Genomic DNA, 27,600 nt, shown 5'->3' with positions numbered 1-27,600 from the left:
CTCAAATATTAAATGGACAAATTCTGGTCCTATACAAAATTCTTCGATTGGAATCCTTCCCTTTACCCTCTTTCACAAAATATCTCTCACAAACATTCTATTCCCTTCCATGTTACAGATATAAACACACAAAGCAGGGGCAGAATTTAGTTGCTTATGCAAATATACGAAACTTTAAAGGGTAATAATTGTTATTTTATCACTTCTATTACAGGAGAATTTGAATATGTGTTCCTGGTAGAGAAGAATTATTGCTGTGAGAAAAAGTTATTTGGGGGCTAGAGAGAGTCAAGCCATCAATCAATAAGAATTAATTATTGATTCTAAGATGGTCTTGCTGGTGCAAAGTTAACCAAAGAAGTTACTAAATATATGAGCCATAGTCCCTAGAGGAATTAGATTCAATGAAAATGTTGCATGTGCCTATGATAAAAATCAGAATACACCCCATTCTAGACTGTTAGCTCACCACTGGGTAGGGACCGTCTCTATATGTTGCCAACTTGTACTTCCCAAGAGCTTAGTACAGTGCTCTGCACACAGTAAACACTCAATAAATACGATTGATTGAATGAATGAATGAATGAATGAATCAAATCTATGCTTTTTGGACAATTCATAAAAGGAAGAATATTATTCGTGAATTTGCAGAACATTTTAACAGTCTCACCATCCAATACTATCAAGGGCCTTCATGAGTTATTAATTCAAAGAAAAATACTCCCAGACTTTCTAAAATAATACTGTAAATGGATAGATTTTCAGATAATTGAAATCTTCCAATGGTGGATAATAATCCAGAGATGAGTTTTATATTTGCTGAACATCAAGAGCTAGACACCCAGGAGGTAAATATTGATTGAGACGTCATTTACCTGTTAAATCAATAAAATATTTTTTGTTTTCCCAGAATGAATTCCTGCCTACTTTTTTTTTTAAATTATATTTGTTAAGGGCATACTATGTGTCTGGCACCATACTAAGCGCTGGGATAATCAGGTTGGACCCAATCCCTGTTGTGTCTTACAGTCTAAATCCCTGAACCAGAGAAGTGAAGTGACTTGCCCAAGGTCACTGAGCAGAAAAAGTGGTGGATGTGAGATTAGAACCCAGGTCCTCTGACTTCTAGGCCCATGGTTTTTCCACTGAGTAACACTGTTGCTCATTTAGTAATTTAGCAAAGCCTGTCATTTAGTAAAAAAAAAGTGTAACTTAAGACTACTAGAATTTTACTGGTGGCCATGAAATTTGTGAAGAAAATATTCACTAGGAAACCAAAATACAAATTCCATAGTAATTCATACTATACAGTACTATGTCCTTTTTCTGCCATCCAAGAGCTCTGCTAACATCACCAGCCTAATTAAATATCATAATACTCCACAGAGGTTAGTAGAAGGCCTGATTCTTTTTCTTTTATAAAGGGCTGACATTTGTGAGTTTATAAAAAGACATGAAACCAAAGAAATTTCCTTAAAAAAAGCAGAGAACATGAGTTCAGTAATCAGAGTAAGGGATATATCATTTGGATTCTTTCTGGGAAGGTTTAGCCTAGAAATTGCTTTAGTCTAGAAATTATTTTAGCTTTTGTTCTCAGAGAGATGCTAATAGCTAAAATGATATTTCTCAGCCTTAGCTTTCTAAAAATAAAAATTTACTGCAAGAACAGTACTGTTCAACGGTGCTATGTAAACACTTCGGCTCTGCACACTAACTTAAAGTTACAAAAAGTAGAAATTATTTACATCCTCATCTCTTTCCAACTCAAGACCAGCCTCCAGGAGGTTGCCCTCATATTCTTCCCTGCGGAATCTCTTGTCATCCTCGTGATAATCCATTTGTTGCTCAGGTTCACTTATATCCATGCTCCCATCCTTTCCGGGCAGATGATCCGGTTTGATGCTCCGAGTTCCTGAGGAAGAGTCATTGTGCTGAATGCGTCTGGCCAGGGTCTTGCTGCTTGAGGATCTCTTGTAATGGTACACGAGGATATAATCCACCTTCCTTTTGCCATCTCGAAAATAGAGTCCATACTTGCATTCAGCATCCGGATCCACAGCAAGGGAGTTTAACAACTGTGGAGAAGATAGAGAGAACAGCCATTAGTGTGCTCTCTGCAAAGTACACTTAAAAGTACCTCGACATAGTGTGAAATATTTCTCCCTGTTCCAAGTGGAGAAAGACAAACTTTCAACTGAGAATACTGCTGCGCATACACAAATAGTCCTTAGCACTTACTCATTTGAGATTATACAATTGAACAGATAGGTGCACTGATCAGCAAGTGACTACTTTTCAGTGGTCCAAAATAAACAGATAACTAAACTGGGTTTTCATCTAATTATCAACATTCCAACTTGAAAGTTATCACCATTGGCTACTTTGGTCTTCTCTCAGGTGACCTAGGTTCTGCACTTAACCAAGGGATCTGAGTTTTAATTCTGACTCAGATTCATATCATAGTGTGCAAAAACTTCTTACTTCCAATATCTCTAGTTGACATTTTACATCATCTGAGAAAGAGATTAGCCTAGATAAAGCATGAAGCCAGCCAGCTGGCTAGTTAGCTCGGCTGGACTGAAGCCAGGGCTGGATGCTTAGCTTGTGATCTTTTCCCATTTTGTGACCCTGTGAAACAGAAGGGTTCCTGGCTGCAACTTCAGGATGGACGTCACCTTATATTGAAGAAACAAGAAGCTGACTCCAGGTCTAAACACTCAGTGAAATGCAAAACCAGCTGCTAAAAAACAAAATGGAAAGATTGCTCTTTCTTAAACCTAAGTCGTTGTAGAATTATGAAGCCTTTCTGCTTGGTTTCATTGTCCCAGGGTAATCAAAGCAGGAATGTTGAGTAACAGAAATATTATTGTCTTATTCTCAAATGGAAATCAACAGGATCAAGAAAAACAAGGGGCTGGGAAGGAAGAATACTGTGTAAGAGAAGCCTAGGGCAGCTGAAGAAAATCAGAGTGACAGACCATAACCTGACGTCTATGATATGAAATCTCTAGACTATTAGCTCATAGTGGTCAGAGACTGTGTCTACCAACATTGTTATACTGTACTCTCCCCTGTGCTTAGTACAGTGCTCTGCACACTGTAAGTGTTCAATAAATATGACTTACTGATTGTCTGAAGAAGAACAAGAATTGTGCATCTCAATTAGACGTAAGAAGGAACTGGAAAACAATGCTGGTTCCCAATCTTGAACCTCTTACACTGTTCTCTGCATAGCGTAAGCATTCAAAAAATAGGATTGATTGATTAATTGATTGATTGGCAGTAACACTCCTCCTTTCAGTGCAGCTTTCAGTGTTCAAATCCAAGCATCCACCTAAGTACATAAACCTGGTGTGGGCAGGGATCGTCTCTCTTTATTGCTGAATTGTACTTTCCAAATGCTTAGTACAGTGCTCTGTACACGTTAAGCGCTCAGTAAATATGATTGAAAGAATGAAAGAATACGGGCCCCGGGAGGAAAGAGGATGGTGGGGAAAGCCCAGGCTAGGCTCAATCTAATCTAAGAAGCCATCAAGTGCTTAGTACAGTGCTCTGCATACAGTAGGCACTCAATAAATTGCCTGTTTACTTGTTTTGATGTCTATCTCTCCCCTTCTAGACTGTAAGCCCATTGTGGGCAGATTGTCCCTCTTTGTTGCTGAATTGTACTTTCCAAGCACTTAGGACAGTGCTCTGCACACAGTAAGTGCTCAATAAATACACTTAATAAATGAGCTCAATAAAGTGCTCAATAAATGACTGAATGACTGAATGAACTTTCCCATCCAGGTTGACAAGGCCACCATCCTCTTATATTTGAAATCCACCACCTTGTTCTAACCCTGATTACCTATTCCAATATTCTCCCATTCCTCCACTGGTGATTTCTTTGAATACCTGTTTCCCACTCTAGACTTTGAGTTACTCATGGTGCTCAATAAATACTACTGATCGATTGATTAATTTTCATTCTTTTTCAACTCTCACATTCAGTCTCTTTCTAAATCCTGTTTTTCTCCAGCTCTTTCTCTTTCCCCTCTAGCTTCAGCCATCACCTTTGTCATAGCTCAGCTAGACTATTTATTTATTTTTAGATGTGATAAGTGCATATTCTTTTCTTTTCAATGTAAAGTGGATCATGGAGACTAGGAGCTAGAGTGGCATAATTGAATAATAGACAAATCACATTCAAGGAAGCCAATCAAGTGTTAGTTGTGAGATCATATTCAAGCACTGTTCCAAGCATTGGGGTGGATAAGGTTAATCAGTTTGCATACGGTCCCTGTTCCACATGGGGCTCACAGTCTAAGTATAAGAAGCAGCATTGCTGAATAGATACATCATAGATCTGGGAGTCAGAAAGACCTGAGTTCTAATTCTGCCTTCATCACGTGTCTGCTCTGTGACCCTGGGCAAGTCACTTAACTTCTCTGTACCTCAGTTACCTCATCTGTAAAATGGTGATGGAGACTGTGAAACAGGGACTGACTAGTTTGGATATACCTCGTGCTTAGAACAATGCCTGGCACATAGTGGTTAATGTATACTATTTTAAAAAAGACCACTGAACCCTAATGTGTGAAGAGCATTGTATTAAGCACTTGGGAGAGTACAATAGACAAGGTCTACATAATCCCTGCCCTCAATAAACTTACACTATGCAATCTATAATTTTGTTTCTCAATTACACAAAAATTTACATACGACACAATTTAAGCATTTATTTATTTTGTTACCCACCTTTCCATTCACTTTTCTCCTGCATTTGTTGGTTTCCCCCATTAGAATGTAAACTCAATGAGGGCAGGAAGTTTGTTCTCTCCTCCAATTGTTTAGTATAGTGTTCTGTAGGTGCTGAGCAGGGGCTTAATAAATACTATTATTTGGTTGCTCAACATTCTTGGTCTATCAAACTAAGGATTTAGGCTACTAAGCTAAGAATATAGTATGCCCGAGTTAATGCATCTTTTCAAAATAAAGTAGATTATGGAGAGTATGCTAGAGTAGCATAATTGAATAATAGACAAATTGCATTCAAGGAAGCCAAGTGTTAGTTGTAAGATCATATTCATTCACTAGTCAGAAAAGCAATATTTCCTCATTTCAAGAAAGCAGGGCATCAGTATTTTGACAAATTCCATTACCAGGCCCTTGGAATAAATACATCACTTATGATAACATTCGGACTAATTAGTACATCATTAAGGTGAAAAGAGCAAAATCATAGTCAATTTGAGGTCCTTAAAGTGTTTATTTTCTGCTTAGATCCATACATCAATCAATCAATGGTATTTATTGAGTGTTTACTGTGCGCAGAGCATGGTACTAAGCACTCGGGAGTTAACAATGCAATAGAGTTGCATTCCCGGCCCCAAAGAAGCTAACGGTCTAGAGGAGCTTTCATTTACGAATCTAGGACACAAATAGTGTCTAACCTCTGAAGCAGGAAGAGACCTCTCATGGAAAAGTGTAACATTTTGGAGACAGGCAAGGGCTACTAAGTGTATATTTAGGTAATAAGGATGACATTTCATTAAACATGTCCAATTTTTAATAACACTGCTACAGGGGATGTCCTGAGTGTCACACTACGGCAATGGAATCCAGATTTTGTGAGTCATGGCTTGACTTATAGTAAATCAAATCCATCAATTAGTGATATATATTGGGCACTTACTATCTGCAGAGCACTGTACTACATGCTTGGGAAATTCAATCCCTGCCCAATCCCCGCTTGTACTTTACAAGCACTTAGTACAGTGCTCTGCACACAGTAAGCACTCAATATATATGATTGAAGGAATGAATGAATGCCCTCAAGAAGCTCACAGTCTACTACATATTCTACAATATGGTGAACCATATGAATGGGGGCTGATTAAACTAAGTTTTATTTTAGTGATTAATTTCAACTTTCAAATGTTTTATGATATTTGTTAAGTGCTTACTATGTGCCAGACACTGTACTGAGCAGATACAAGGTACTGTACTGTACTGGAGTAGATACAAGGTTGGAAATTCTTGATCCCCATTTTACAGATGAGGTAACTGAGGCACAGAGAAATGGAGTGACTTGCCCAAGGTCACACAACAGACAAGTGGCAGAGCCGAAATTGGAACTCAGTTCCTACAGACTCCCAGGCCCGTGGTCTACTCACTACGCAACAATGCTTAAAATTAATTTCATGTTTTACTTTGGGTTTTTTGGCTATTAAAACAATTTTAGAAACGTGGCCTAAATCAGTATTTAAAAATTGGCCAAAAACTTGGAGAGGGAAGATTCTAGATTCCTAAGGGCAAGGACTAGCCTAAGGTGAGAATGAGGGGCAAGGGTGCACTACTGAGAAAACACACAATCCGGCTTGGAGTGAAGTGAGCAACTAGGCCCAGCATTAGGCTGACATTTTTGCTGCCTTAGGTCATTACTCTCCTTTGGCGGGGAGGCCGACATATCCCAGCAGTCCCAGAAGGCACTTCTAATTCCAGAATCCTTCTGTGAGAACTGGGGTAGGGTAAAGAAGAAAGGGGAGCTGCCAGTGGGAGTTACTGTTTATTCTTCTCTCTCTCCTTTTATCTCTCTATCTCTCTCTCCCACTAAAGTCAAGTGGATAAAAAGCCTAGGGACATTAAAAGAAACACCTCTAGCAATTAGGATGAATATCGAGGAGGACAGCTATGAAGACCTACTTTCAAATGTCCTTTCGAGCCTAAATTGGAGACAGAATACCAGTCTGGATGAAGAGTTGGTAAATGTCCTATGGGTATATCCATCACTGGTTTGCCTTCAGATTCTTCCTAAAACTCAGATAGGATTATATATTCACCAATTGCAAACTGAGGCTTAAATTTCCATCCATATCTTTTCTTTAAGTCATCTTACACTTAGGTGGTTACCCAGCTAGTAGAAGGATGATTCTCAAATTGGAAGGGAGCAGCTCATAGCTCAGTCTTGGCTTGATACCATTTCACATTTTATAGTGGTTCGATGATAGATTAGAGAGCGCACTTGTTAAAACTGCTGATGACATCAAGTTGGCTGGGTTAGCTAACACACTGAATAGCTATCAATTCAAAATGACCCTGACAACTCAGACAGATAAAAACAGAGTGAAGGGAAAGGACAGGGAAATTATATAGGAAAGAAAGACAGATACCACAAATGATCTTGAAAATAAGGAAGTTCTCACTATACATAAATATAACCGAAAATAAAAATATCAGGTGGTGAGACCAGAAGACACAAGAGAAACAAGAGTTAGCCATGCAAGCGGCTGTATGCAGAAAGAAATATGATGTAAATTCAGGAAAAGAGCATGTAGGAAATATGAGGTAATCCTATGTCTATCCTATCTCTATATTTAGCATTGGTCAGGCCCTTATTAGAATATCATGCCCAATTTTGCTCCTAGGTAGTTACAAAAATGAGAACTCAGGAAGGATTCAAAGGAGAAGACTAAAAATAATGAAATGACCAAACAATAGGGCCTATACTGGACTCATATTGGCATATTTTTGTTGCTGGCTGCCAGCTGGATAGGGTGCAGGCTGTTCCCAAGGTTACAGATTTTGGCTACAGTTCAGAAGTTTTCCCTTCTGCAGCTCCTGAGTTCCAGTACATTTAACATCATCCATGTCACCCTTCTTCCTATGGGGTTGCTGATTTCAGTTCCCATTCCCTTCTCAGGACTCCTCCCACTGAAACGGAGGTACATAAGAGTGGGATCCTTCGGATGGTACCAGAGAATCACGTGGGGAAACATAAGTTGCACTAGAAGCCGGGGGTAGCAAAGGGCTGTGGGAAAAATGGCTAATCCAGCACCTGTGACCTGAGATTGTACTGCCAAACAGACTGGCCTGGAGCGACACTCTGTCACACAGGAAAAATGAAAGGGATGTTGTGTGGGGCTTACTGAACCACGTTTATTCAATTCCCCCTTTAGACAGGAAGTTCCTTGTGGACAAGGAATGTGTCTATCAACTCTGTTAGACTGAATTCTCCCAAGTACTTAGTACAGGCCTCTGCACATAGTAAGTGCTCAATAAATGTGACTGACTGATTGACCGATTGATTTTTGGAAGTAGTTTAAGGAATATTCAAAGGAACATCCCTAGTTATGCATATCAAGTAGAGCAGCTATAATGACCTGCTCCCATAGCCTAGGATGGAGACAGAGTACTAGTCTGGATGGACCAGTGGTCTGATCAATCAATCAATCATATTTATTGGGTGTTTACTGTATGCAGAGCACTGTACTAAGCGCTTGGGAAAATTAAATATAACAGAATTGGTAGAGATGTTCCTTGCCCACAATGAGTTCTGGGAATGATATTGCTTAGAATCCTAAAGTGCCGCCAGATTAATTTTTGTTGAACATTATGAAGGACTTCCAAACCTTAGGAGTGGGTGTGCAGCTCTGGATGTTCTTAAGAATAAGGTAGATAGCTATGAATTATTAAGTGCCACCAACTTTCCAGAATTCCAGATATAGTCCTTCACTTCCCACCTGAGAACTATCCCCCAAAATGACTGTCCCCACATCACCCCCTTTCCTCCTCAAGATGACCTTAAGCAGGTTAGGGAGGAAGGCAAAATAAAGCAGATAGGGCCTTCCTGTTTATTTCCCCTGGGGTCGCGATGCAACAGGTCAGTGGAAAAGGGGGTTTCTTCACTGCATAGGAGCAAGGAGTTCAGGAGGATGTTGAAAGGAAGGAGATGAACATAGCTATAGAGAATACGAGAGAAGTGGCTCATGGATTGACTCAACCACTTCCCTAGCGGGCTTACATTGTTCCCCTATAGGTTGGAATGGATCATAGGTGAAAAGTTTTCATTCTGAGCAAGGGGGTGAGATGGGTACAAGGATTTTAGTTAGATTTTGTCTTACGCCGTGGAGTGGTTTCCAAGCCATAGCAACTCCATGGCCACAACTCTCCCAGAATGTCCCATCTTCAACTGCAATCGTTCTGGTAGTGGATCCATTGAGTTTTCTTGGTAAAAATAGGGACGTGGTTATCATTGCCTCCTTTAGAGCAGTAAATGGAAGCAGCAAAGAGAAGCAGCATGACTCAATGGAAAGAGCCTGGGCTTGAGAGTCAGAGGTCAGGGGTTCTAATCCTGGTTCTGCCACTTGTCAGCTGTGTGACCTTGGGCAAATCACTTAACTTCTCTGTGCCTGTTACCTCACCTGTAAAATGGGGATTAAGACTGTGAGCCCCACGTGGGACAACCTAATTACCTTGTATCTTCCCCAGTGCTTAGAACAGTGTTTGGCACATAGTAAGTGCTTAACAAATACCATCAATATTATTATTATTATTATTATTATTATTATTATTATTATTATTATTACACTTGAGTCTCCACCCTCGACTCTCTCTCATGCCACTGCTGCCCAGCACAGGTTTTAGGTAGATAGGGACTAGGAAAAGAAAGGCTTCAGTGAGTTAACAGATGATAAAGTCACTGTTTAAGTCCTTTCAAACCCACTGGGAAACTCTCAGATCCTACTGCAAACCTAGGATGGACAAGGCTGGGAGAACAGCTGACTGTCCCCCACTGACCCCATGAAGTTGACTCCTATGGAAGGGATACGAGTCGTTCTTGTTTTGTGGCAACTGTTGCCTCCCTATAGCTTTACTTACCTCTTGCCTCAGGGTCAGTAAATGAGCAGGAGAGTGTCATGGTGCCTGGGCCCAATTTTTTTTTTTTTTTTTATCACTACCAACATGACCATGTGGAAGCCAGGGGCAAAAGGAAAGCCAGAAAAAATACGTCCAGTGAAAAGATAACATGCCTTTTGGAATAGGATATGGCCAAATGAAGTGGATGTGTTTTTTGGGAGAGAGGAAGAGAGAAAACTGAAATACTGTGGGACAGGAGAAAGTTTTTCTGTTTTTCTATGGCTATGTATTTTTGCTTTCCTGTGTATCTATTCATTTGTGCCTAATTTGTGACAGGATCGTGCAGTTCAGTTGTGTGATCTGCTTATGGGGTTTTTAGTACGACTGTAGCACACTACATGAATAAATTTATTCTGAGATCTTTATTTTATCAGAGTTTACTGGGGAAGGAGCATGGCTTAGTGGAAACAGCACAAGCTTGGGAGCCAAAGGACGTAGGTTCTAATTCCGGTTCCACCATTTGTCAGCTGTGTGACCTTGGGCAAGCCACTTAACTTCTCTATGCCTCAGTTACCTCAACTGTAAAATGGGAATAAAGACTGTGAGCCCTGTATGGGACAACCTGATTACCTTGCATCTACCCCAGTGCTTATAACAGTGTTTGGCACATAGTATGCGCTTAACAAATACCACAATTATTGTTATTAATATTATTACTGTAACCATGAATATGCTGATTAGGATATCAGTTTCAAATAACAGTAGGTTTTTCCTAGCTAAATCAAGGATGGATAGATAATCTCTTAAAGTCTCTTCCCTAATTCTCTGATTCTGTGCAATTTAAGTTTAGTGAATAACATCCGTTTCCAACATTCATTTTACTCCTTATAAGAAGAGGTAGTTAATTACGTCATAGAGTTTTAGCTCTGAAAGGAAGGAACCTCAAGAGATCATTTTGTCCAATCCCTGGCCATCACAAGAGTGAAAAGTCTAAATGAAGAAGTGCATATTTATAACCTATTCTCTCTGGGCAATTTAAACCCATTTCCTCTACATTAGCAACTGTTATCTGCCTTGGATTATAGAGCAATCTAGAAAATACAAAGATCTATCATCTATAGATATAGATAAATCATCTATCTAGGCAATTAATTAGAATTGATTGATTCAAATTAGACAATATGGGAGAGCAGAGCACAGACCACTGAAAACCAATTGTTAAAGACCTGCATTAAAATGATGCCTTACCAGTGAGATAAATGGGCTGAAAGTGATAGTTGTTTGTTAGATCTGTGTAAGCTTAAACACTTATTTTACTGTTTCTTGCCCAGTCAATTGACTAAAACCTGCCTGTTCCTTTACTTTGCTTCACACTGAGGCTGTGCCCCTGGCATTGGGAGTTCCAGCAACTTACTTTCACATTCACCTTTGGTTAAAACAAATAAACAAAGATAAACCAGTCAAGGTGTTTACCTAAAGGTTAATATTATGCAAATTAGCACCACTTTCTGCTCATTTTTTTACATGCTAAGGTTCCCTAACAATGGTATTTGTTAAACACTTATTATGTGCCAGGCATTGTTCTGAGCACTGCGGTAGATACAACTTAATCAAGTTGGACACAGTCTCTGTCACACATCAGGCTCGCAGTCTTAATCTCCATTTTACAGATGAGGGAAATGAGGCACAGAGAAGTAACATGCCCAAGGTCATACAGCAGACAAGTGGCAGATCCGGGATTACAACCCAGATCCTTCTGACTCCCAGGCACGTGCTCTTTCGACTAGTCAATGCTGCCTGCTTAAGATTCTTTGTCTGTCTGTCATTAAGCAGTCCCCTTTCTATTCTTTGGCTGAGGTGCAGGGGAGTCCAAAGTAGTTTCTTTAGTTCTCCTTGCTGCACATATCACATAGCTATGAAAGAGGTAAGCATGCCTTGTATGTCATACTTGAATGTGGGTAACACTTTTTTTCCCCCCAAAGCATTTTCATATCAATTACAACTAGTTCTCCTATAACTGGGGTGGAGACTGGGTTACTCTTGCAGAAACTCGAGTTGAGGAAAATTCAAGCTCACTTTTCATTTTGAACGTTGAAATTGTAAGGGGACAGTGATTTTAGAAGAGAGTGATATCAGGGAGGGTACACGCTTGAAAGCAGCCACCATTTTGATTCTTTCAGCCCTTAATGGAAACTCCCAGGTTTTTTCAAGGGCCTGAGGTGAGCAAGGCTGGGAACTACTGCCCACATCATCCCCATGGGGTATGCTGTGACATAATGAGTCTCAACTGTTTCTTCCAATTCTGCCTCTCACTGTGCCCAACCAATCATTCAATCAGTGGTTTTTATTGAGCACTTACCATTTGCAGAGCACTGAATTAAGTGCTTGGTAAAGTATAAACTTCATAGTGGAAGAATCTTCCCTAATTTTGCTGCCACATTCAACCCAAAGTGCATAGTGAACACCCTTTGTGGCATAACTGAATGAGGGCAGGTCAATCGATCAACACTATTGATTGGCTGTTTACTGTACACAGACTAAGCATTTGGGAAAGTACAGTAAAGTTAGAAGATACAGTTCTTGCCATCAAGAAGTTTACAGTTTAATGGGGGAACAGATGCAAATTAATTTACAGATAGAAGAGAAAAGAAAAATGGATATGAAGATGAGTAATTACCCTTTCAGGATTGCACCTGGAGATTTTCCAGTACTTTACCAGTATCGGCTATGGGAGGGAGAGTCAAGCAGAGGCATACCTATTCTATTCCTAGCTTGGGCAGTGGCTAGCAAGTGGAAGGCAATCTGCCTTCGAAACTCCCCTGTGCTGGGAAACAGCAACATGGGAAAGAGTTGAAGGTGGAGACTCAAGTTTACTTCCTGGAAGAAGGCAATGGTAAACCACATCCATATTTTTACCAAGAAAACTCTATGGGTACAGTACCAGGATGATTACATATGGAGGTGGAGCATTCTGGAGAGACTACTCAACAGCATAAGACAAGTCAAGAAGTGCTTTAATAGTAGAATATGTAAGATGATATGTACAGAAATGCCATGGATGAATGTGAGTGCATTAAATGCAGAGTTGGCATAAAAGTGCTAAGGTGAATGTTGGGAGAATATCACCTAGGGAGAAGAAGAATTCAACAGGGTAAGGCTTCCTGGAGGAGATGTGATTACAGAAGGTTTTGAAGGTGGTGGAGGAGGGAGGAATTACAGGCAGAAGTGAGGGCATAAGAAGGGTTTAGAAGTGGGAGAGATGAGAACAAGTCAAGTATTTTTATTATGCCTACTTTAAGATGAAGCATGGAAAGTTAAGGGACTGCTAGAGGTCACACTGTGTCAGGGTTGCAGAGATCTATGCCCCTGCTCTCTCTCCCTCCCTCCAGGCTTGCATCTCCTCCTACCTTCAGGATATCTCCATCTGGATGTCTGCCCGCCACCTAAAACTCAACATGTCCAAGACTGAACTCCTTGTCTTCCCTCCCAAACCCTGCCTTCTCCATGACTTCCCCATCACTGTTGATGGCACTACCATCCTTCCCGTCTCACAAGCCCGCAACCTTGGTGTTATCCTCGACTCTGCTCTCTCGTTCACCCCTCACGTCCAATCCGTCACCAAAACCTTCCGGTCTCACCTCCGCAACATTGCCAAGATCCGCCCTTTCCTCTCCATTCAAACTGTTACCCTGCTTGTTCAAGCTCTCATCCTATCCCATCTGGATTACTGTATCAGCCTCCTCTCTGATCTCCCATCCTACTGTCTCTCCCCACTTCAATCCATACTTCCCACCGTTGCCCGGATTGTCTTTGTCCAGAAACGCTCTGGGTATGTTACTCCCCTCCTCAAAAATCTCCAGTGGCTACCAATCAACCTACGCATCAGGCAGAAACTCCTCACCCTCGGCTTCAAGGCTCTCCATCACCTCGCCCCCTCCTACCTCACCTCCCTTCTCTCCTTCTACAGCCCAGCCCACACCCTCCGCTCCTCTGCCACTAATCTCCTCACCATGCCTCATTCTCGCCTGTTCCGCCATCGACCCCTGACCCACGTCATCCCCCTGGCCTGGAATCCCCTCCCTCTGCACATCCGCCAAGCTAGCTCTCTTCTTCCCTTCAAGGCCCAACTGTGAGCTCACTTCCTCCAGGAGGCCTTCCCAGACTGAGCGCCCTCCTTCCTCTCCCCCTCCTTCCCCTCTCCATCCCCCCGTCTTACCTCCTTCCCCTCCCCACAGCACCTGTATATATGTATATATGTTTGTACGTATTTATTACTCTATTTTATTTGTACATATTTATTCTATTTATTTTATTTTGTTAATATGTTTTGTTTTGTTCTCTGTCTCCCTCTTCTAGACTGTGAGCCCACTGTTGGGTAGGGACCATCTCTATATGTTGCCAACTTGTACTTCCCAAGCGCTTAGTACAGTGCTCTGCACACAGTAAGCGCTCAATAAATATGATTGAATGAATGAATGAATGAGTTACTACCTGCGCCTAAGGTTAACTTCCAGTCTGGCAGCCTCATTAGAACTTGTACGTTATGGAACTTTCCGTGCTGCTTTTTTTGCCAGATGTCTGGGCTCTTGCTTTCTAGTGTAAGCACTTCTGTTCAGGTATAGCCTCCTTGCAGGCAGGATTGGTGTACTTCTAATGTACGTTGTAAGTCTTATTACAGTGCACTGAACTGAGGGCCATTCAATAAATACCATACATCAATCAACCATATTTATCGATCGCTTTATGGTGTGCAGAGCACTGCATTATGAACTTGGGAGAGTACAGTCTAATAGAGTTGGTAGACAGAATCCCTGCCCACAAGGAGTTTACGGTCTACTAGTAGTATTTCTGTTTTCCATTTATGGTCCTTGACTATCCTGCTTCCCCTGACCTGACATTTGTCTGTGAATGATCCTCCCTTTATAACCTATCTATCTAGACCTTCACCTACAACCAGCAAGAAGCCTTTTTTTGAATAGGTCTTTTCTTTGCTCTGGCCTCTGGGAGAAGCTGGGTGGCCTATTGGAAAGAATACCAGACTGGGAGTCAGGAAACCTGGGTTCTAATTCTGGTTCCGTCACATGCTTGCTATGTAACCTTGGATGAATCAGTAAACTTCTCTGTGCATCTGTTTCCTCATCTGTAAAATGGGAATTGAGAATCTGTGGGCCAGGGACTGTCTGATCCGCTTATATTGTATCTACTCCAATGTTTAGTACAATGATTGGCATAGAACTGCTGAATTATTATTAGTGGTAACAATAATAATAACAGAAATTATGTTAAGGATGCTACTGTGATATAATAATAGTATTATGTAATATACTGTATAAAATTATGTTACTATTATAATATCATAATAATATGCTGACAATAATGATAATAAACTGCGCTCCAACCATGCCTTACTGCTCTGGCTTCTAATATACTTTTTTTGGAAATAGGAACCAGTCTCTTCCCTTTCAAGGATGATTTGGAGCAACCATCCCAGACCCTAGGGATACCCTAAACACCCAGAACTGGCTCAGCTGACATCTTGGTAGACAACAGGGGAAGGGTAGGAGCCATTGCCTAGACGATCTAACCAACTGCCCCTCTTTCCCCTTTCAGAGTGGGCCAGAATCTCACTGGCTGGAGCAGGCACCTTCAGTGTGTGCAAAACCAGCAGAGTACCACTCCTGAGACCCAATCCACTGTGGAAGGGAGAAAAGAGGAGAAGAAGAGAGATTTAAGGAGCAGAACAGTTGGTCTACAACCTCCCAGAACCCTTCATGCCAAAAGGGGTCTAGCATCTCCCCAGCATCTTGGAGTCACACTTGAATGGAAAAAGTGCATTCTAAAGTATCCTATATCTGGGATGCTCCTGGCAAACTTCAGAAGCTCTGGTGCACTAGATCTCTCAGCCCAGTTCACACTGATTGGAACCAAGTCCATTTGACTTCCCAGGAACATTGGTTTTTGCTCCTGGCAGTTTGGGGACTGTTGGCAACAACTTGGACCAAAAATAAAGCAGAAATCTATGCCTGGAAGATATGGACTCTGTTCTCTCTTATAACTTAAATTCCTAAAATCACATCTGAGCAGCCAATAATGAATTATGATTTAAAATAATAATAATAATAATTATAAAAGTAATAGTGAAAATTGTTAAACATATCTGTCAAGCACTGAGATAGATACAAAATAATCAGGCTTGATTATTAAAGCTTCCATCCATTTTGCTCTTGTAAAGGTTTAGGTATATGCGATATACATGAAATGATAGCATGGCATAGTGGATAGAGCAAGAGCTTGGGAGTCAGAAGGTCATGGGTTCTAATCCTGGCTCTGACACTTGTCTGCTGTGTAACCTTGGGCAAGTCACTTAACTTCTCTGTGCTTCAGTTACCTCATCTGTGGAATGGGGATCGAGACCGTGAGCCACATGTGGGACAGGGATTGTGTTCAACCCTATTTGCTTGTATCCACCCCAGTGCTTAGTACAGTGCCTGGCACATAGTAAGTGGTTAACAAATACCATAATAATAATTATTATTATGATAGGTAAATTAAAAATGAAAACATCACAATGAATTTGCTTTTAAACTGTTGCTTCGAGCAGATAAATCTGTATTTAAATTATTAACATCCATTTTCCTTTTCTGCTTAGTGGTTTATGGGGTATTATTTTGTCATATGATTTAAAACAGTCTGGACTTTAAAAGCTCTTAAAAGTATTGGGTAAGTTAACATGCATGAAAACAAAAATACCAGTGTGCAAATATCCAGATGCCGTGGGAACTTCTCTTATAGTCTGGCCACAGAATGATGCCAGAAGCCCAAATTCTGGATATATTGGAATTGAGATGGAGCTGGATGGGAAAACATTTGGTCAACTTTTTCTTGCATCTCATCTCACCCTACTTCAATATTATTTTCAGGAGGAATCAAAAGTCCCTGAAATCTTGCCAGTGGGATCAGTCATGGGTTCTAATCCCAATTCCACCACTTGTCTTCTGTGTGACCTTGAGCAAGTCACTTCCTCCTCTGTGCCTCGGCTACCTCGTCTGTAAAATGAGGATTGAGACTGTGAGCCCCACGTGGGACAGGGGCTGTGTCCAACCCGATTTGCTTGTATCCACTCCAGCTCTTAGTACTGGAGTGGATGTACTGGTGCCTGGCATGAAGTAAGCACTTAATAAATACTGCAATTATTATTATTATTATTAGCTTATCTGGATTTTTCTACCCATGCCTCACTAAAAACAGAAAAAAGTGAGATCTTTCTTGACCAAATTACAGAGAGCATAAACGTGTCAGAATTGCACCCAAAGGGTAATTAACACATGCCCCTGGGTCCCAGGGCACTTAGGGATAAAAAGCAAACCCAGCTGCAAGGTGGGAAAGACCGAATACACGGAACAGATGAATAAGACCTGGGGTTCCAATCAACCACATGTTGAATGTGGAGTAATACTCATGAGCTATTATTCGTTTAAAAAGACATGTATCTGGAATGAATTAATAGCAGTGTGACATAAAAGCATGAGGGAATGATCCTCTTGCTGGCCTCAGCACTAATTTGTCGGATTGTTTTCAGAGTTTCTGGGTACCATTTTGTTCACCATCCTTTAAAGAGGACACGGAGAAACTGTAGAGCAACATAAGCAATTAGATATTAAGTCTTCTGTGGGCAGGAACTTTGCCTGACTTGATTACCTGGTATCTATCCCAGAGGTTAGCACAGCTCTCGGCACAAAGTAAACATTTAACAAATATCAGTCTTAATTACTAATTAGTCAAAGAACTGGGAAATAGATCTTCATGAAAGGATGAAAGGATTTGTTGAAAGAGAAGGATGAGGTGATTTGAAAATAGTCTTCAGCTTCTAGACTGTGAGCCCACTGTTGGGTAGGGACTGTCTCTATCTGTTGCCATCTTGTACTTCCCAAGCGCTTAGTACAGTGCTCTGCACACAGTAAGCGCTCAACAAATACGATTGATTGATTGATAAAGTTTTTTTAAGGGTGTGCTAATCAGGTCTTCGTTTCTGCAGAAAAATGAATAAGAGAAAATAAGCTTAAACTGTGGGAAGAATTTGATTTGAACTTAAGGAGGGACTTTCTGACTGTCATGATTTAAGTTCAGTATTATCCCTTCAGTCTGTTTTTCTCCCCTTCACTCGACCGAAATTGTGTTTACCAGTGACATTTATCCTTTGGTTTGGAAACGATGCTGCCCTCTCTTTTACAGAGACTCTCTTGCACGCTTGCACACTTTGTCCAAGGAAATACCCTGGCAGGTACATAATAATAATAATAATAATAATAATAATAATAATAATAATGGCATTTGTTAAGTGCTTACTATGTGCCGAGCACTGTTCTAAGCACTGGATCTGGCTCTTAGCCATTTGGGTGAGCACTGCTCAGACATCAGTGCTTAAGAGGAGAAAGTTTTATCTTGCTGTGAGCAGGATATGCACTGAATTGTTTTTGCAGTAGTGGTGATGGTTGTGTTTGAGCCATCCACATTCTCTCGCCCACTCCCCCTGTGTCCAGCAGTAAGCATTGTATGACACCTGGAAGGGAGAATGGGTGTAGCCTGTGGTCACAGAACAGATCTCAAAAACAGCTGAGACAACTGGTCCCTTATCCTTTTACTAAGTGATCGTTGCGTCAGAAGATCCGGGTTCTAATCCTAGATCTGCCAACTGCCTGCTGTGTCTCCTAGGGCAAATCACTTAACTTCTCTGGGCCTCAATTTCCTCTTCTGTAACATGGGGATACAATACCTATTCTCCCTCCCACTTAGACTGTGAGCCCCACATGGGACAGGGACTGTGTCCAACTTGATTAACTTATATCTATCCAGCATTTAGAACCATATTTGACACATAGTAAGCATTCCACAAATATTACAATTATAAGAATTATTATTATTGTTGTTATTACAGAAACTGGGGGAAGAAACCTCACAAATAAAAACAGCAATGACAAAATAATAAAACTGCATGACTATCTAGGCAGGAGACAGGGGATAGACAGGAACAGCAGGAGATGAGAGCTGGGCATAAGTGGGCAAGGGTATGATGGCACAATTTGATTTCTACTTCTGGGCAGATTTAAAGGCCTACTACTAGCAACTGTCTGGCTGTAAAAATATCCCTTGTCAGATCCTGCTTATATTAGGAGAGACTTCACCAAATCAAGATTCTTCCAGATCCATGGCTATGAACCAGCCATCCTTCACCAGACTGGACAGCCTCACCCAGTGCTGTAATAGACTCTGCACCCAATTAGTCCTTATGAAACAAATTCCACTGTACTTTCTGGCCATGAATTCTCACTGTCATGTGGTACCCCAGTGAGTGGGAAGCAATGTTGCCTAGTGGATAAAGTATGGGCCTGGGAGCTAGAGGATACCTGGGTTCTAATCCCAGCTCCACCATTTGCCTGCTGTGTGTCCTTGGGCAAGTCTCTTAATTTCTCTATGCCTCAGTTTCCTCAACTGCTGAATGGGGAGTCAATACCTGTTCTCCTTCCTATTTATACCGTGAGCTCCAAGTGTACAGGGACTGTTTCCAGCCTGATTATCTTGTATCCTCCCCAGGGCTTCGAACACTGCTTGACACGTAGTGTGTGTTTAACAAATACCATAAAAAGGAAGCACATCATGGAAAGAACACTTATAGACAGTAAAGAAGCAGGGTGTCAAAACACTGCAACAGCACCAACCAGGCATTAGGGATTAGGAATCCCCCAGAAGTTCATTTCTGGGGTTGGTCCAGAGGATGGAGTTATAAAAAGAAAGGTGCCTGTCATACTGCCCTCTTATTACCTTGGATTCAATGAGTATACTGTTGTAGAGACTGACTCCCTTCCAATGCACAAAATATTGGCCACCAGACAGGGTCCAGTAATGCAGGCTCCAGTTAGAGTCAGATAAAGAGGGACAAGGAAAAAAACTGTGTTTCAGATCTGTGGAGTGGGGTCTGCATACATGGAACTCTACATTCTTCTCTGTGTTAGTGGGAAGGCATGAGCCAGGGGGACCATGCACCCCCAGAATACCTCTCCGCCTACACTCCAGGATGGAGCAAATGCTGGGATAGAGAGGTCAAAATTAAAAGGATGGACTGAAAAGTGACACACCTTCCTTGCTGCCCTTCTGCTGCCTACTGCTGGGGCCTGTGCTGTCTAAAATCTTTAAAGGACCTCTTTATTGTATCAGTCTTAACTGTCTCCCTGTCTCCCGTGTCTTTTCTCTTCAGTCTATTCTACACCCACCCTTCTGGGTCACCATCCAAAAACATGGTTCAGAATGCATCATTTTGCTCCTCAAAAACGCCACCCCCTCATCCTCTCTGCATTAAAAATAAACTCCTGACCACCTTATTCAAGGTCTTCCATTAGCTCTCTCCCCTTCCTTCCTTTCTACTCTTGTCATCTGCTAACCCAGTTCACAGCCTGTTTAGCCTCCTAACCGCATCTGACTGTCGATTCCTCTTTCTCTGTCCTGTTGGTCTCCCCATCCCTGCTTCTTGGAGCTCCATCCCCTTCAAATCTGCAAGACCCTTTATTCATTCCCTCCAAACACTCCTGAAAAACATCTTCTTCCAAGAGTCATGGCCTCTCCCTGGACATAACATCCAGTCTAGCACATATGAACTTACTTATACCCACCTCAGCCCCGTTGTATACATGTATATTCAAAAGTACATTCAAGTAGTTGTTCTGGGTATCCTATTTGTAAATGTTTTTGTGTCCGTTTCCCCTGTTAGAGAGTAAACTGTGGGCAGAGAGCCCATCACATCTTTGTTTTGTATATTAGAATGCTCTCAGTGCAGGGCATTGCACGCAAAGATACTACTAGTACCATTAGCATTTATGCTTGTGTCCGTTTGTTTACTACATTTACAATATTTGGTTATTTATCTTTTGTAAGGTTTATTTTTATCTTGTTACTTTGGTTGTTGAATATCTAGGTTTTCCACCCTCACACCCATTGTGTGTGTACAATTTGGTCTGTCTGTGTCCTCCATTAGATTGGAACTCAGTTGAAGCTGGGGTTTATGCCTTATATTGTTATTTTACATTCCCAAAGTCTTAGACTACTGCTCTGCCCAGAGTTGGGACTTAATAAATGATGAAGAGAATAAATGCTGCCAACACAGGAATGGAATCCTGGTCCTCAGAACCCCTACCACCGCTTCAAAGTAGAGTTGGGGATTGTGGGAGAAAGAGAGGACTGACAGGAAAGAGGAGAGAGAAGAAATGGTCCTGGAGCCAAAAAACTTGGGTTCTGTTTCCGCTCCGCCACTGGCCTGCTGTGTAACCTCTCCGTATCAAGTTACTTCATCTATATAATGGGGATAATGGTTTCTGCTTCAGGGTAGTTATGAGAATAAAATGAGATGATTGAGGTGAAAATGTTTTGGAAAAATCAAAGTACGCTTGAAACTCGAGGTATTATTGTTACGGTATTGTGAAGCCTTTACCCTGAAACAGCCATCTATCGTGTTCTTGTACAGTTTAGGCATTCACCTGCCTAGACATAGAGGGTTCAGCCAGGTGACCTTTCAAGATCTGTTCCAGCTCAGTGCTTCTAAATAAAAATCTGGTCTGGTGCCTAATCTGGGGAATTTGGAAACAGGCAGGATGGGTTTAGGAATGAATGCGAGAGGCTCACAGCTGGAGGTCTGGGTTTGAGCCTCAAACCTTGCTGCAAACTCGCTGTGTGATCCTGAACTAAACATTTCACTGACCCTGACTCCTCTCTAGGCTGCAGCCATCTCGCTTGTCAACTTTCCCCCAGCCTCACTCACACGGTGCAGTGTGGCTAGTTACACCGTGAACACACAATGCTTGCATTCCCCTGGGGAATGGCAGTCTATAAATACAAGGTGTTGTTATTACAGTATTTGAGTTTTATAGTGTGTTGTGTCCATCAACATCTGCCAGTCGATCCCAGAGTCCCAATCCAGTATTAGATAACACATTCCCCTCCCTCCCTCTTTCCTTTCCTCCTTCTGGACCCATTCCTCATAACCACTAGCTGAGCTCAGACTCAGCAGCTCCTGCCCTTTCAAACAACCATTTTCTTCTCTTTTGATGATGATGGTAATAACTGTGCTATTTATTAAGCATCTACGATGGGACAAGCACCATGCTAATCACTGGGGTAGATACAATCTAAGCAGATGAGATAAGAAAGTTGGAATGGACTTTTAATGCAGAACTTGAATGCTGATTTTGCCTTACGTATGTCGGGCAAAAGTGATGTGTGGAAGTGAGATAGCTCTGGAAATGAGGAATCTAACATTGTACACTCCCAAGTGCTTTGCACAGCACTCTGCACTAAGCGCTCAATAAATACTGCTGACTGACCAGCAGTGCTACATATAGTTGTTTGGGTGCAAAGTAGGTGAGTCCTTTCAGACAGTGTTTCTCATCTGTTTTCCACAGCTCCTGGGAGAAGCACTAGGCTACCCTTGCCACAGACTTCCTCTCAACAGGTGAGGTGAGGTGAGCTTCTTCACAGTCATTTCCTCTCTGGGGCAAACTTTTTGGCTTTTTAGAAAGCAAGCAATCAATCGTTCATTTTTATTGAATGCATACTGTGTGCAGAGCACTGAACTAGGCACTTAAGTACCATGTAATAGAGTTGGCCAACATGTTCCCTGCCCACAAGGGGTTGCAGTCTAGAGGGGGATACAGATATTAATATAAATAAGTAAATTATGGATATGTACAGAAGTGCTGTGGGGTTGAGGGAGGGGAGAATAAAGGGTGCAAATCCAAGTGCAAGAGTGACACAGAAGGGAATGGGAGAAGAGGAAATGAAGACTTAGTCAGGGAAGGCTTCTTGGGGGAGCTGGGCTTTTAATAAGGCTTTGAAGTTGGAGAGAGTGATTGTCTGAGAGAGGGTGGTCCAGGACAGCCGTACGTGGGCTAGAGGTGAGCGGAGAGATAGAAGAGGTCAGGATGCAATGAGTAGGTTGGTAGTAGAAGAGCAAAGTGTACTGGCTGGGTAGTAGTAGGAAATCAGGGAGGTAAGGTAGGAAGGGGCAAGCCTTTGAGCACTATCACCCTATGGAAACTGAACCCATGGGAAGGATTTGCCCTTTTTTCCCTCTCCACCTTTAGGGGAAATTCCTGAACCTCCTCACATTTCTTTGTGAGCTTGGGTCCCAATCCCCACCTGCAGGTCCATTGTTCCTGGAGGGCCAGGGCAAAATTGGGAAGGGACCGTTAAGATATATTCACTTCATCCCCATAGTACTTAAGTACCTATCCTTATACTCTGCAGTTTTCCCAGGAGGTAATTGCTTTTAATGTTTGTCTCTGCCTCTGGACTGTAAGCTCCCTGTGGGCAGGGTCGTGTCCCACCAAGTCTATTGAATTCAATTCTCCCAAAGCACTCAGTACAGTACTCTGAACACAGTAAGCACTCCAAAACTACAGCTGATTGATTGACCGATTGTGGGGTCGGGCAGAGAGTAGGGGGGGACCAGGGAAGGCCCGGCGAGGATCCGGGGTGCAGCTCGGATGGAGGTGAAACCCAAGGGCCCCGGCTTCCCAGCGACTCCATCTCTCTGCTCCGGGGTAGGACGTGCTGAGGTTGGCCATCTTCCTCTGCCCTCGTAAGGAAGAGGCCAGCCCGGGCCACTGGGATCACATCCCCAGGGAGTCAAATCCAGCAGCCACAGCTTAGGTGGCTGAAAGGAAGGGAAGGCTCAGGGCATGGGGAGTGATGGATGAAGCAGCCGCAGGAAGGGGAGTAGAAGCAGCGTGGCCAAGTGGCAAGAACCATGGGCTTGGGAGATGGAGGACGTGAGCGCCTAGTACAGTGCTCTGCACACAGTAAGCGCTCAATAAATACGATTGAATGAATGAAAGAATCCCGGCTCCGCCACTTGTCTGCTGTCACTTGGGCAAGTCACTTCCCTTAGAGAAGTAGCAGGAGCCTGGGCTTGGGAGTCCGAGGTCATGGGTTCTAATCCTGACTCCGCCACTTGTCAGCTGTGACTCTGGGCAAGTCACTTAACTTCTCTGTGGCTCAGTTACCTCATCTGAAAAATGGGGATTAAGACTGTGAGCCCCGCGTGGGACAACCTGATTACCTCGTATCTACCCTAGTGCTTAGAACAGTGCTTGGCACATAGTAAGTGTTAAATAAATACCATCATTATTATTATTATTCTCTGGGCCTCAGTTACCTCATCCGTAAAATGGGGGTTGGAAGATGGAGGACGTGAGTGCCTAGTACAGTGCTCTGCACACAGTAAGCGCTCAATAAATACGATTTAATGAATGAAAGAATCCCGGCTCCGCCACTTGTCTGCTGTCACTTGGGCAAGTCACTCCCCTTAGAGAAGTAGCAGGAGCCTGGGCTTGGGAGTCCGAGGTCATGGGTTCTAATCCTGACTCCGCCACTTGTCAGCTGTGACTCTGGGCAAGTCACTTAACTTCTCTGTGGCTCAGTTACCTCATCTGAAAAATGGGGATTAGGACTGTAAGCCCCACGTGGGACAACCTGATTACCTTGTATCTACCCTAGCGCTTAAAACAGTGCTTGGCACATAGTAAGTGTTAAACAAATACCATCATTATTATTATTATTCTCTGGGCCTCAGTTACCTCATCCGTAAAATGGGGGTTGAAAGATGGAGGACGTGAGTGCCTAGTACAGTGCTCTGCACACAGTAAGCACTCAATAAATACGATTGAATGAATGAAAGAATCCCGGCTCCGCCACTTGTCTGCTGTCCCTTGGGCAAGTCACTTCCCTTAGAGAGGTAGCAGGAGCCTGGGCTTGGGAGTCCGAGGTCATGGGTTCTAATCCTGCCTCCGCCACTTGTCAGCTGTGACTCTGGGCAAGTCACTTAACTTCTCTGTGGCTCAGTTACCTCATCTGAAAAATGGGGATTAAGATTATGAGCCCCACGTGGGACAACCTGATTACCTTGTATCTACCCTAGTGCTTAGAACAGTGCTTGGCACATAGTAAGTACTAAACAAATACCATCATTATTATTATTATTCTCAGAGCCTCAGTTACCTCATCCGTAAAATGGGGTTTGGAAGATGGAGGACGTGAGCGCCTAGTACAGTGCTCTGCATACAGTAAGCGCTCAATAAATATGATTGAATGAATGAAAGAATCCTGGCTCCGCCACTTGTCTGCGTCACTTGGGCAAGTCACTTCCCTTAGAGAAGTAGCATGGCTAAGTAGCAGGAGCCTGGGCTTGGGAGTCCGAGGTCATGGGTTCTAATCCTGACTCCGCCACTTGTCAGCTGTGACTCTGGGCAAGTCACTTAACTTCTCTGTGGCTCAGTTGCCTCATCTGAAAAATGGGGATTAAGACTGTGAGCCCCACGTGGGACAACCTGATTACCTTGTATCTACCCTAGTGCTTAGAACAGTGTTTTGGCACATAGTAAGCGCTTAACAAATACCATCATTATCATTATTATTATTAATGCGGTGGCTCTTACAGGGGAAGAGCCTCGTGGGAGGGAATGTGCCCTCCCAAGAAAACCCGCCACCGGCTGCCCAGTCCCTGGCTCTATCCTCCAGGGCCGCGACCCCTGTCCCACAACCGGCCCCCTCCCGGGCCCCAAAATAAGCCCACGCCCTCGGGCAAGGCTGCCTCGGCCCATTCATTCATTCATTCAATCGTATTTATTGAGCGCTTACTGTGTGCAGAGCACTGTACTAAGCGCTTGGGAAGTACAAGTAGAGAAGCAGCGTGGCTCAGTGGGAAGAGCACGGGCTTTGAAGTCAGAGGTCATGGGTTCAAATCCTAGCTCTGCCAATTGTCAGCTGGGTGACTTTGGGCAAGTCACTTCGACTGGGCCTCAGTTACCTCATCTGTAAAATGGGGATGAAGACTGTGAGCCCTCTGTGGGACAATCTGATCACCTTGCAACGCCCCCAGCGCTTAGAACAGTGCTGTGCACATAGTAAGTGCTTAATAAATGCCATTATTATTATTATTATTATTATTACGGGGGGGCAGGGAGCTCCCACGTGGGCCCGGGAGGGGCCACGTTTTGGCCGAGGAGCGGTTGGTTCTTTGGCATTTCCAAACCCACGGGGCCATTCGGCGCTCGCCACCAAGGGAGGACCAACAGACGTTTTCCCCCCGGTTGGCCTGGGTTTGGGGAAAGGAGACAGGTGGGTGGAATAATAATAATTATTATTATTATTATCCAGACATTCGTTAAACATCATCTTTTAGACTGTGAGCCCAATGTTGGGTAGGGACTGTCTCTATATGTTGCCAATTTGTACTTCCCAAGCGCTTAGTACAGTGCTCTGCACATAGTAAGCGCTCAATAAATTTGATTGATTGATCATCGCCTAATGAACAGAGCCCGGGCTCGGGAGTCGGAGGTCTTGGGTTCCAATCCCCGGGTCCGCCCCTCGTCTGCTGTGTGACCTGGGGCGAGTCACTTCACTTCTCTGGACCTCAGTTCCCTCATCTGTAAAATGGGGATTGAGCCCCTGAGCCCCATGGGGGGCGGGGACTGGGTCCGACCCGGTTATCTCGTATCTAGCCCAGCGCGGGGCACCTAGTACGCGCTTAATAAATACCATCATTCTTAGTACGAAGCGCTTACTGGGCGCCAGACACCGTCCTGAGCGCCGGGCTGGACCCATTCCCCGTCCCCCGCGGGGCCCCCGGTCTCGCCCCCCCCATTTTGCAGCCGAGGAAACTGAGGCCCAGGGCGGTGAAGCGACCCACCCAGTGGCGGCGGGATTGGAACCCAGCACCTTCGGACTCCCAGACGCCTCCCCCCGCGCAGGTGTGCGGGGCGAGGAGGGGGGTGAGGCCCGCCCCCCCCCTCCCCCGGCGGCCACTCACCGTGCCTTCGGAGCGGAGGTAGCCGATGTCTTCGATGGCTCGGATGTTGATGATGTGGACCCCCTTGTCCCCCGCGGGGAGGGAGGAGTATTTGTCGTTCACCCTCATGGCTGGCTCGCTGGGGGCTGGGCCGGGCTCTCCGGGCGGCTGTCCCTCCCCAGGGAAGGCTCCGTCCTCCTCTGAGACGAGACGGAGGGGCTGGTTGAGTCTAGGGGATCGGGAGGCCGAGCCCTGGCCCCTCCCTCCCTCCCTCCCTCCTTCTCTCCCTTCTCCCTCCCTCTGTGCCACCCGGCTGGGAACTGTTGCCGCCCTCTCTCCCTCCCTCCCTGGGCCCCGGCCCTGCCCCTCACCCCTTCCGTCTCCAGCTCAGCCCTGCCCGGGTTGCCCTCCTCCTCCTCATCATCAATCGTATTTATTGAGCGTTTACTCTGTGCGGAGCACTGTACTAAGCGCTTGGGAAGTACAAATTGGCAACATATACGGTCCCTACCCAACAGTGGGCTCCCAGTCTAAAAGGGGGAGACAGGGAACAAAACCAAACACACTAACAAAATAAATAGAATAGATATGTACAAGTAAAATAGAGTAATAAATATGTACAAACATATATACAGGTGCTGTGGGATGGAGAGGGGGACGAGGGGGAGAGGAAGGAAGGGGCTCAGTCTGGGAAGGCCCCGGGCTGGTCGCCCGCAGCCATCGCAAGCGATTCCTCCCCGCTTGGCCTCTTGCTGGGGCACAGCGCTTTTCTCCAGTCTTTGACGATGAAGCAGGCCGGATCGATTCACTGCCGACGGTCCCCGCGGCTTCCCGGGCACGGCCACGCGTTCCTTAAACCCATTCGGGATCAGCCGGCTCGGTTTCCCCCCCCGCGGGCACGTGGGTCCCAGTTCTGTTGCCCAGCAAACGAATTAGCAGGGAGGTTGACCTTCGAGCTGTCTTTTCAGGGAAACGGGCCTCAGTTGCATCCCCCTGGCCCGTGGTGCTCAGGTCTGATGCCCATTAAGTCACCTTTTTGAAAAACAGACAACACTCACGCGCGCACACACACACACAGCTTCCTATTTTCTTCACAGCCTCTTAACTTTTTCGGTTTTCCTTTGGGAGAGGGGAGGGCGATTCACTTT

At 43.8% G+C, this 27,600-nt stretch overlaps 1 protein-coding gene across 6 annotated transcripts in view; it reads right to left on the bottom strand.

Annotated features, from left to right (window-relative positions):
• The window catches only part of ANO1 (anoctamin 1), a 181,732-nt gene that overhangs the window by 88,051 nt on the left and 66,081 nt on the right, over window positions 1-27,600 (bottom strand). For all 6 annotated transcript variants that reach the window (XM_038764538.1, XM_038764540.1, XM_038764539.1 and 3 more), the window contains exons 2-3: window positions 26,474-26,652; window positions 1,746-2,075 (exon numbers count right to left, since the gene is read on the bottom strand). In XM_038764538.1, the coding sequence (XP_038620466.1) occupies window positions 1,746-2,075; window positions 26,474-26,652 (509 nt within the window). The remainder of the gene's footprint in view (window positions 1-1,745; window positions 2,076-26,473; window positions 26,653-27,600) is intronic.

Source organism: Tachyglossus aculeatus, chromosome 22, assembly GCF_015852505.1.
Source record: "Tachyglossus aculeatus isolate mTacAcu1 chromosome 22, mTacAcu1.pri, whole genome shotgun sequence".
NCBI classification, from domain to species: domain Eukaryota; kingdom Metazoa; phylum Chordata; class Mammalia; order Monotremata; family Tachyglossidae; genus Tachyglossus; species Tachyglossus aculeatus.
The sequence above is the reverse complement of the archived record's forward strand: the minus strand, read 5'-3'. Positions and strand labels throughout refer to the sequence as shown.